The sequence below is a fragment of the Trichogramma pretiosum genome, unplaced genomic scaffold (genome assembly GCF_000599845.2).
Source record: "Trichogramma pretiosum strain Unisexual culture from Peru unplaced genomic scaffold, Tpre_2.0 scaffold8, whole genome shotgun sequence".
NCBI lineage: Eukaryota > Metazoa > Arthropoda > Insecta > Hymenoptera > Trichogrammatidae > Trichogramma > Trichogramma pretiosum.
This window is the reverse complement of record NW_019641699.1, coordinates 71,900-84,095: the sequence shown is the minus strand read 5'-3', so window position 1 is coordinate 84,095 and position 12,196 is coordinate 71,900. Positions and strand designations below refer to the sequence as shown.

The 12,196-nt window shown below is 38.0% G+C and overlaps 4 protein-coding genes across 4 annotated transcripts in view; 3 read left to right on the top strand and 1 right to left on the bottom strand.

The window, feature by feature from the left end:
- The window catches only part of LOC106656788 (protein artichoke-like), a 64,132-nt gene that overhangs the window by 31,778 nt on the left and 20,158 nt on the right, over positions 1-12,196 (bottom strand). The window lies entirely within an intron of this gene.
- LOC106656789 (maltase 1-like) lies at positions 1,437-3,592 on the top strand. The gene has a single exon (XM_014377938.2). The coding sequence runs from the start codon at positions 1,607-1,609 to the stop codon at positions 3,344-3,346; it is 1,740 nt and encodes a 579-aa protein (XP_014233424.1). The 5' UTR covers positions 1,437-1,606; the 3' UTR covers positions 3,347-3,592.
- Positions 7,112-9,004, top strand: LOC106656786 (maltase 1-like). The gene has a single exon (XM_023462600.1). The coding sequence runs from the start codon at positions 7,176-7,178 to the stop codon at positions 8,877-8,879; it is 1,704 nt and encodes a 567-aa protein (XP_023318368.1). The 5' UTR covers positions 7,112-7,175; the 3' UTR covers positions 8,880-9,004.
- LOC106656790 (maltase 1-like) lies at positions 10,336-12,143 on the top strand. Its single transcript, XM_014377940.2, has one exon. It carries the CDS (start codon positions 10,348-10,350, stop codon positions 12,067-12,069), a length of 1,722 nt encoding a protein of 573 aa, XP_014233426.2. The 5' UTR covers positions 10,336-10,347; the 3' UTR covers positions 12,070-12,143.

Here is a 12,196-nt window from a genome sequence, read left to right as displayed (position 1 = left end):
GATAGACGATGTGTAAAAATGAAAAAGGCAGCAGCACGAGTAGCAGGGCCAGCTATTTGTAGAGCTGTTCACTTGACTCGTAATAATAACGAACGCCCCCGCACACATACACACATACACACACGCACACGAACAGACATGAACTGGCAGCTGGCAGCCAGCAGTACATTCGAATAGCAGCAGTAGCAGCAGTAGCACGAGGCAGAAGAAATTATACAGCTATTATATCACAGCCTTGAAATCTCATGGGAGCGCAGCAGCGGACGAGAGAGAGAGAGAGAGAGAGAGAGAGAGTGAGAGAGAGAGACTCGTTGCCTTTGGCAGAGCTCGCGCGCGGAAGGGAAAAAGCTCGCGCGAGAAGTAGCGAGGGTGAAAATGTAGTACTCTGCGAGAAGTTAATTGCGGTATTTCAGCAAGGTGCTAGGGCTGCAATTATTATTTCTCGCGCGCCGCGTTTTCTCCTCTGTCTCTCTCTCTCTCTTCTCTCCTCCCTTACACACTCGCTCGCGCCTTTCATTCTTTCTCACGCCTCTTGCAACTATACATTTCCTGACGTATGCATAAAGAATCATTATATTATCTGCATGCGTTGAGTCAAGAGTGTATTATTCAATGTTGAGGGAATGGCCCCGAGATTACACAAGTTCACTCCTGTGGGCGTGAGAGTTTGTATGTGTGTATGCATGTTGGTATACAAGCCACAAAGAGAGAAAGAGCAAGAAGCAGAGAGAAATAGCCCGGACAGACAGTGCGAAAGTGATGAAGGAGATCCCCGCCTGGAATATACATAAAGTTTCTTAGCTGCAGGTGCATGTATATGTATATTCAAGTATAAAGAGCTTTCGCAGCTCAGGTAATCTCCATCGAAGAGCAGAAGCAGAAGCAGAGGGAGAGGCAGAGAGAGAGAGAGAGAGAGAGAGAGAAAGTCAGACAAGATTCGTCCGACCCCTGGAGGCAATTACGAATGTCGTAATAAGAGCTTTTCAAGTAATTTTACTCAATTATCCTTTTTCCACTTGGCTTTGCTCGTAAATATATACACCTATATAAAAGACCTCAATATTGTCGAATAATCGGAGCTTGAAATTGTCCTTAGCCCCATTGTTCGAAGCCCGAGCGACGCACGCGCAATTTGCTTAATTGTAATTGAATTATGGAATCGGGGAAAAAAGTCGGTAGTGAGTAATTTGTTATTGAATGTCGATAACACGATATTGATTGCCTCTCTCGCAGGCTGATTGTAAAGATAAGTCCGAAGAGGAAAAGATTAATTCTTTATAATTAACAAAGACGAATGAATCCACTATCTGCGAGATAATGCGATCGAAAAGGCCAAAGGAGACGTTGTAAATTCGATATCGTGCGCGGAATTGCCGCGGATCGAATTTTTAACGTTTGACAATTTTCGATCGTGCCGCTCGATAAAAGGGGCTCAATGCCGTTGTCATCGCGCCTGTTGCTCGCGGTGCAGTGTTTTCATCGGCTGCAGCCCGAGCGTTTGCAAGTGCACGAAAGAGACGACGAGTAAGGAGGCGAAAAAATTGCCATTGTGCGATATCGTGTTCTCGCTGCTTGCGGCGTGCGCGCGCGCCCGTGCCCTGACACGATGAAAAGTGTCGCAATTTCCTTGCTATTTTTGGCAAGCTTCGGCCGGGAGGTTCTCCCTTGCCAAGTGCAGCCGCCCAAGCAAGATCTCGACTGGTGGAAGACGAGCGTGCTTTATCAGATTTATCCGCGCAGTTTCAAGGACAGTGACGGCAACGGTATTGGCGATCTGAAAGGGATCACGAGCAAGCTCCAGCATATCAAGGACATCGGGGCCGACGCGCTCTGGCTGTCGCCGATATTTACAAGCCCTCAAAAAGACATGGGCTACGACATCTCCAACTTCACGAACATCGATCCGACTTTCGGTACCCTGGCCGATTTCGACCAACTGATGGCCACCGCTAAGCGGCTCAAGCTCAAAGTATTGCTCGATTTCGTACCGAATCACAGCTCCGATGAGCACGAGTGGTTCCAAAAAAGTGTCAAAGGTATCAAGCCTTACGATGATTACTATATCTGGAAAAATGGAATCAATGTCAATGGCGTGATGCACCCACCGAACAATTGGCTCTCGGTCTTCGGTGGTTCGGCCTGGACTTGGAACGAGCAACGTCGACAATATTATTATCACGCTTTTCTCGCGGAACAACCCGACTTGAACTATCACAATGCTAATTTAAAAAAAGAAATGGAAAATGTCATATCGTTCTGGATGCAGCGGGGTGTGGACGGATTCAGGGTTGACGCCGTCAACCACATGTTCGAGGATACGCTGCTGCGCGACGAGCCTCCGTCGTCCAACGCAGCTAGTCTGCCCAGCGATGATTACGAGTCTTTGAGTCACGTTTACACGCGCGACTTGGATGGCACGTACGAAGTCGTCGATTCTTGGCAAAAATTGATGGATAACTACGTGAAAACTCACAGAACCGACGGAAAATTCATGATTCTCGAAGTTTACTCGACGGTCGAAAGGGCCATGAAGTATTACACCGTAGGAGCGAATCCCTTCAACTTCATGTTCATTGCTAGCTTGAACAACGGCTCGAAGGCAGTGGACTTCAAAAACACCATTGACAATTGGTTGAAAGAAATACCCACGGGTAAAGTAGCCAACTGGGTCGTTGGAAATCACGACAATCATCGAGCCTCGACCAGATACGGCGAGTACGGTCGCTCCGACCAGACGACCATGCTGTGCTCCGTCTTGCCCGGTATCACGGTCGTCTACAACGGGGACGAGATCGGCATGCGCGACAGACCGTTCACTTACCAGGAGACTGTCGATCCTTCGGGCTGCAACGCAGGTCCGAATCGATACCAGGTCAAATCGAGGGATCCCGAGAGAACACCCTTCCAGTGGGACGGCACCACAAGTGCCGGTTTTTCCAGTAATCCCAACACTTGGTTGCCCGTGCACCCCAACTACAAGCAGCTCAATCTTCAATTGCAAACGGCACCGCTGCTCGTGTCTCACTACAACGTTTTCAAAAATCTCACGGCGCTGAAAAAGCAGCCAGTTTTGCAGAAAGGTACGGTGGAGTTGTTGCTGGTGACCGACCAAGTGCTTGCTGTAGTGAGGCGGCTTCAAGGCCAACAGAGCGTAGTTTTGCTAATCAATTTCAATAACGATCGAGATTTTATTTTGGATCTCACTGAAAGCATTAAACCTGTTTCTACCGAGCTCAAAGTTTATACAGCTAGTGTCGAGTCACAAATCATACCTGGCACCATCTTTAAAGCGAACAATTTACATATTCCTAAAGCCGCTTCCCTTATTTTGCTTTCCAGCAATTAATGCCTATCATGGCGAACGTAGTTATATAATAAATTGTAGCTACAAAAAATGTAGAGGCTAGTTTATGCTATGAAAATTATTGTGATTCCATTTAGTTAGAATAATAGCTCAAATACAAGTAAATGATAAACTAAAATAAAATAATTATAATTAGCTCATCGATTATGAGATAAAACTATTCCTTAGTACTTAAAAAACCAAGAAAATTGTGAAAATGTTATTGGAATAAAATAGATATCAATCTTATTTAACTGTATCAATAACTTTCAATATAAGAAACCTATCCTTTTTTTAATAATTTTATATGAGTAATTGCATTACTAAACTAACTCCATATCTTCGAAGAATGTTTTATTCTTCATCCCATGCTCGAAAGTACGTCCTTTCACCTTCGAATTCGGGGACGAAAGTAATACTTTTGCTCCCCGTCAATATCGCGTGAAAGTTACTATCTCCATGACTACGGCAACCTACATTTCAATTATCGTTTGGTTTCGACTATGCAATAGATGAATTATATTGATTTAGTTTATGACGTACATATGCCAGATTGAATAAATATTAAAAGACTAACAATTCTATGAAGTATCAAAATTGAACAGCCATAATTTGACGTACACATTTCATTACATTCAATTCCAATCCGAAATTTAAATCGTTAAAGATGGTAGTTGGAATAAAAAATGAGATGTAAGAGAACAAAGACAGTCAAAATATGTTAATTTTTATAATATATTTTGAAAAATTCTTTCAACTTTAAACGTTATTCTAGGTCACTCAAGTTTCTACTCGTCTACCTCAGATTGAGTGAATTACTTAATTGAAATTTTCATAATTTTACAAAATAAATGTTTAATTGAATACAACTTCAAATCGGAACAAGAAGAAAACATACGGTACTAATTCATGCTTATACTTTACGGGATCGTTTGTATTTTATTAATGCCATACTTATCTATGATTTACAATTATTTATTAATAATTTAAGTTATGTACTAATAAATATTATTATTGATGGTATTTTTTGCAAAGCCCGCCGTCGACCAGCAGCCCTCGCTGCGCTCGGGCCGCAAATGTCGGCGGGCTTTGCCATGTAAGCGTAAATTCATGGATACAATTTTTTTTAATAAAATATTTCTTAACTATGTTAAGCAAACGTACTTTCGAGCGGGGATAAAGAAAAATCGTATACGCGACTCGGGACAAAAGTCAAACGCCCGTCTCTGCGAGCTTGCACCCTCGGCTTCGCCTCGGGTGCATAACCTCGCAGGGACGGAAGTTCGACTTTCGTCCCTTGTCACGTAATATACTTTTTCTTCATCCCATGCTCGAAAGTACGTACTTTCACCTTCGAATTCAGGGACGAAAGTAATACTTTTGCTCCCCGTCAATATCGCGCGAAAGTTATTATCTCCATGACTACGGCAACCTACATTTCAATTATCGTTTGGTTTCGACTATGCAATACATGAATTATATTGATTTAGTTTATGACGTACACATGCCAGATTAAATAAATATTAAAAGACTAAAAATTCTGAAGTATCAAAATTGAACAGCCATAATTTGACGTACACATTTCATTACATTCAATTCCAATCCGAAATTTAAATCGTTAAAGATGGTAGTTGTAATAAAAATTGTGATGTAAGAGAACAAAGACAGTCAAAATATGTTAATTTTTATAATATATTTTGAAAAATTCTTTCAACTTTGAACGTTATTCTAGGTTACTCAAGTTTCTACTCGTCTACCTCAGATTGAGTGAATTACTTAATTGAAATTTTCATAATTTTACAAAATAAATCTGTAATTGAATACAACTTCAAATCGGAACAAGTAGAAAACATACGGTACTAATTCATGCTTATACTTTACGGGATCGTTTGTATTTTATTAATGCCATACTTATCTATGATTTACAATTATTTATTAATAATTTAAGTTATGTACTAATAAACATTATTATTGATGGTATTTTTTGCAAAGCCCGCCGTCGACCAGCAGCCCTCGCTGCGCTCGGGCCGCAAATATCGGCGGGCTTTGCCATGTAAGCGTAAATTCATGGATACAATTTTTTTTAATAAAATATTTCTTAATTATGTTAAGCAAATGTACTTTCGAGCGGAGATAAAGAGAAATCGTATACGCGACTCGGGACTAAAGTCAAACGTCCGTCTCTGCGAGCTTGCACCCGAGGCGAAGCCGAGGGTGCATAACCTCGCAGGGACGGAAGTTCGACTTTCGTCGCTCGTCACGTAATATACTATTTATTTGTGTATAAAGCTTATTAAATTTGAAGTTTTCGAACAAAAATTTTCATATTTAAAATTTTAATCATTTAAGAATAATGTTACATATAATGATTTCAGCTGAAGATCTAGCAGTTAATTTGAAAGAGAAATTTTTATTTAAAAAATTTCATATTTAGAGAATGTGTTTTTCAATGATTTAATCAATCATATAATAATTGTCCTTAAAAGACATTTAAATGTTGTACACTATGAAAGCAAACCCTTCCAATGTGACGTTTATCTCGAATCATTTGGATACAAGAATAACCTCGAAGTACACATTATGACAGTACATCGTAGATGTATGATCAGTCGATTGTAATAAACCGTAGTGTGAGATTTTTCAAAAATCATTTGGATACCAAAATAAACTTAAATCTCACATACTTATGGTTAATAATTATAAAAAACTTTAGAAATGTGAAATTTTTCTAGAGAAATTTCGTCGTAATGAAGACAATCACATTTTGGAAATCTTTCACATACATATCCTCTAATTTTTTATTGATTAATAAAGTATTTAAAATTCTTATCTACTATAAAATTCTTTTACCTACTTTTCTTACAATAATCTTTCTCAACTACCTACTTCCTATCAGTATGGTGGCAGATAATCCTTGCCTTAAAACATGAATTATTCCTGAAATTCGAAAACCGACTCCACACTTGATTTTCTGAACGTACACGGTACACGAGGTAACGGTAAAAGTTTGATAAAAAAATTTGAAAATAAAATCTCGATAACAGTAAAAGATTGAACAACTGCAATCGTCGCTAAAAAAAACTCAGAGAATCTTAAAAATTCAGCCTACTCGATGCAAAGTATATTCATATAACTAATGATATATCATATAACTAATAATTGAAAGACATTGTTTCGTAATAATCGCTCGACTTCGATTAATTATTACTGTGTGTTACTATTGTGTAATAATTGGTCCTTGTTAGCGATTTGCAAAAGTCGTTATGGTTAGTAAGTAGCTTATTTTTTTTTTAATTCCTTCACAAAACTAGAAGAAAGCATTTCAGATTTTACAATGAATCTTCATTTTGAATATGAGTTCAAATATTATAGAGTTACATAAACTCTACCAAAAACTGTAATTAAAACTTGATTCAATCAAGTAAAATTATTTTTCAAACAACTTTTGATAAAATTTGCACAATATATAGGCAACCTTTCAATGCATAGAAGAAAGTTTTAAACAAAGGAATACCAATAACTTGAAATAGTTGTGCAATAAAAAGTAAATATTATAATTCATTTTTAGAATTGATTGATAAATAACCGTTCGTTTTTTAAAAATTCACTTATCTTAATTGTCATTATTATTGGCAGTATCTTGAATCTAATCATAAATATATCTTATAAATATTGTAGATAAGTGATAAACGTTTAATTTTTTACTAATGTCACATGTCCGGAAGTGTGGCAAGTGTTATTGGGATCTATCGATAAAATACGTTTCATAAGTCATCAGTTTCATTTCGTATGATATAAGAAGACTCAATAGTCTTATAAGCCTATCATAATAATGAGGGCAATAGTAGTGATAGTGAATTTATTTATAATCCAGTTTGTGACACTAACTTTGGCGGCTACGCCTGAGTCGTCATGGTGGAAAAATATTCTTGTCTATCAAATTTATCCAAGGAGTTTCATGGACAGTGATGGTGACGGGATTGGTGACCTCAACGGCATTACCAGTAGATTAGAGCATATTCGTGAAACCGGTGCCACAGCCTTTTGGCTTTCTCCTATTTATCGAAGTCCTCAAAAAGATTTTGGCTATGATATTTCCGATTTCACTGCTATTGACCCACAATTTGGTACCATCGATGATTTTAGAGCACTTGTTCGACGAGCTAAATCTCTTGGATTAAGAGTTTTAATGGATCTAGTGCCTAACCACAGTTCAGATCAACATGAATGGTTTAAAAAAAGTGTAAAGGGGATCAAGCCTTACGATGATTATTACATCTGGCGAGACGGTAAAATCGTTAACGGAGTAAGATCACCTCCTAACAATTGGATTTCAATTTTCGGTGGACCCGCATGGACATGGAACGAAGAAAGAGGCAAGTACTATTATCATCAATTTGTCGCTGAACAACCTGATCTCAACTATCGAAATCCTGGATTAAGGAATGACATGAAAAACGTTTTACGTTTTTGGCTCGAGCAAGGCATCGATGGTTTTCGTATCGATGCTATCATTCATCTATTTGAAGACGAAAAATTACGAGATGAGCCACTTTCTCGTCGACCTGGATTCAACTCTGATGAATATGAGTATTTAGATCATATCTATACTCATGATCTTGATGAAATGTACGATGTGGTAGATGAGTGGCGTCAACTTATGGACGATTTTTCTCGACGGAATAAGTCTGCAACTAAATATGCTATAGTTGAGGGTACAAGCCTGAAGTTTTTCGACCATGGCGTAGACCCATTCAATTTTATGATCACCGGGGAGTTTAACAAGAATACTAACCCAGAGTATTGTGCAAGGCGCATAAATGAATACTTGAGCCAGATACCATATGGTAATATGCCAAATTGGGTTGTAGGTAATCATGATGGATCTCGAGTAGCATCGCGTTTCGGCAGGGCTGATCATATGAGCATGTTGGCTTTGATGCTACCAGGACTCACGGTTATTTATAACGGAGATGAAATTGGCATGGTCGATCGACCCTTGAGCTGGGAGGAAACCGTCGATCCAGCGGGATGTAACGCAGGCCCAGAAAAATACAATCAACGATCTCGCGACCCTGCCCGTACCCCTTTCCAGTGGGATAACACTACAAATGCTGGATTTTCCTTTGGCCGCAAGACATGGTTGCCAGTTCATGAAAACTACCATCATCTTAACCTTTTGGATCAACAGCAAGCTCCGATTTCACATTTCAAGACTTTTAAACGCATGATAAGGCTAAAACAATCTGAATTGGTGCAAACGGGATCTACTGAAATAAGTACAAGTGATGACGGACGAGTACTGGGACTCGTGCGAAGGTTACCACATCGATCGCCACTGGCTTTGTTGATTAATTTTTCTGAAGATACTATTATCCTGAATCTTATGAAGTGGATGCATTTACCGGAAAGATTAAATATATATGCTGCCAGTGTAGAATCGAACTTCCGCGTTGGAGCCATGGTACGACCGGGTAATTTTCTATTACCTGCTGCAGCCTCCGTAGTACTTGCTGGAGATGATCTAGACATCTAAATTTTTTTTGTTGTAATATGACTCAACCCAAAAGTTAATATTAGTGTGTAACGATAAAAATGAAATAAGTTATAAATTACTGTATATTATAAGAAAGAACTAAATATAAAATTTTTATCAAGTTATTTTTCTAATTTAATAATCATTTTACAAAGTAAGGCTTTTATCTTATACAATACAGCAACGTGATTAAAAATAGCGATACTCGACATCTATCCAACTTAGTTAAAACTTTAGTTAAACAATTTATCCTCTATATTGTTTTGAGCAGAATTCTCTAAAACATTTTTCGATATTGCTTGGCAACGTGTAGCCGAGAGCTTTGTTTTATCTACTAACGGATGGTTCTAAAAAATCGGCGTCACTTGGAATTTTCATGTCACCTATAGTACGTCGATGTTTTACACTTAAAGCACGATCTCTCAAAATATCTTTCCGTGGCTTCATTTCCTTATTATCACAATATGTACAAATTACAATCGACGGATTTGAATCACTATATGCAATCCATTTTTTGAATGCTGGTACATTCAACCAAGATAGCTTAAATTTTCTTTGGGGAGTTTTGATTATCTTTTTGGAGAAAAAACTCATATTGGATGTATTTAAAATTTTGTAAAAAAGAAACTTATAGTTAGTTAAAACTGTAAATCCTTGCGTCAAAGTTGCAAAGAATATTTTTATTACGTATCTAAAGCCTATCTTATAATGAATTATGCAATACTATAATGAATAAACATTGAATTATATTACGCTTAAAAAGTCATTCGTTATATTGGGTAAATATAGTATATCTAATCAAATGAATAACTGATTGCATAATTATAGTTTAGTCATTCTATTAAAAACAAAATTATTTTATCGATTATTTGCATTGACCTGTATTGAATTTCAAATTGACTCCAATTACTTTTACATCGTTATATACGGTACGTTTATTTACATCTATTGCCTCAATATTTTATAAAATTTTCAAAATAGTGAAATTGTATTCAGATTTTTACAAATTTTTGAAATAAATCTATAAAAATTATATATCAGTAAGGAACTTGTTGATTATCTTATGAGATTGAAAAGTTGATTAAGTTTATTGAAAAAAACTAAATAAATAAATAAATTAAAAACGTGCTGACTGTCGACCATCTGTTTTCTATCTTGTGACCTACTACAATCATATAAATCTGCTACATCCTGCAGGCAGAGATTTGATGTAGATAATTATATAAAATTACACAGTGATTCGCTTGTTTTTTGCAAAGGTAAAGCAGTGTGACAAAAAGCTGTCTATGCAGACTCATTCATAAAAATATTAGCATCCGCATGTTTATTTATAAAAGTTATTATTCTCGAGGTTTACAAGTACGCGTAAGCAAGTATTATTTCCGATAAGATAAAGAGCGTGACAATGGTCAACAATTCATTATAAATTATGAGAGTAACTAGAAAATATCGCAGTTAAAACAATACTATGAGGTTCACACTATCATCAGTGGTCCTCTGCTTCGTAATAGTGGCCGTAACGGTCACTGCCGTAGAGCTTCCTGATAATCCATGGTGGAAGAACATTCTTATCTATCAAGTTTATCCGAGAAGTTTCATGGACAGCGATGGCGATGGAATTGGTGATCTGAATGGCATTACCAGTAGATTAGAACATATTCGTGAAACCGGAGCTACAGCCTTTTGGCTCTCTCCTATTAATAAGAGTCCTCAAAAAGATTTTGGCTATGATATTTCTGACTTTACTGCTATTGACCCGCAATTTGGTACAATTGACGATTTCAGAGCGTTAATGAAACGAGCCAAATCCCTCGGGTTAAAAGTTTTAATGGATCTAGTGCCGAATCACAGTTCAGACCAACATGAATGGTTTAAAAAAAGTGTGAGGCGCGTCAAACCTTATGACGATTACTACATCTGGCGAGACGGTAAAATGGTAGATGGAGTAAGATCGCCGCCATCTAATTGGCTATCATCTTTCGGCGGATCATCTTGGGAGTGGAATGAAGAAAGAGGACAGTACTACTATCATCAGTTTGCTACTGCCCAACCAGATCTCAACTACCGTAATCCAGCTCTGAAAAAGGAGATGGAAAAAGTATTACTGTTCTGGCTGGAGCAGGGTGTCGATGGCTTTCGAATCGATGCTGTCGTTCATCTATTTGAAGATGAACAAATGAGAGACGAGCCATTGTCGAGAAGACCTGGATTCAATTCAGACGAATATGAGTATTTGGATCATATCTATACCCGCGATCTCGACGAGACTTATGGTGTGATAGCTGAGTGGCGAAAACTTATGAACGATTTCGCTCGTGAGCACAAAACTCAAGCCAAATACGGCATTCTCGAAGCAGGAAATGTTTTATCCCTGAATATGAAATACTATGATTCAGGAATGGATCCTTTTAATTTCATGTTCACTTTGGACATCCACAAAGACACTCCACCAGAAGAATACGTGCAACGTATTCAAGAATTGCTCGCAAATATACCCTACGGACAGCTTCCGAATTGGGTTATTGGCAATCACGATCAACCTCGTGTGGCTACTCGTTTTGGACGAGCCGATCAAATGAGTATGTTGGCTTTGATGCTACCAGGTCTCACAGTTATTTATAACGGAGATGAAATTGGCATGGTCGATCGACCCTTGAGCTGGGAGGAAACCGTCGATCCAGCAGGATGTAACGCAGGCCCAGAAAAATACAATCAACGATCTCGTGACCCTGCCCGTACCCCTTTCCAGTGGGATAACACTACAAATGCTGGATTTTCCTTTGGCCGCAAGACATGGTTGCCAGTTCATGAAAACTACCATCATCTTAACCTTTTGGATCAACAGCAAGCTCCGATTTCACATTTCAAGACTTTTAAACGCATGATAAGGCTAAAACAATCTGAATTGGTGCAAACTGGATTTACCGAAATTAGTACTAGTCTTGACGGACAAGTATTGGGACTTGTTCGAAGATTGCCTCATCGATCTCCACTGGTTTTATTAATCAATTTTTCTGAAGATATGATATTCTTGGACCTTGTAGAATGGATGCATTTGCCCGAACGATTGAACATTTATGCGACCAACGTTGAATCGAACTTGCGATTGGGAGCTACGGTATTTACAGAAAATTTTCTACTGCCTGCAGCAGCCTCCGTAGTACTTGCTGGAGATGATCTTGACGTTTAAAATTGTCCCTAATACCAAATTTGAAATAATTTATAAATCTGTATTTAATATAAAATTTTCTAGTGGGTTGTTGACTTTCAAGTTTATGTTTTTTTACTTCCAAGTTATGTTTAACTAATGTAAAATA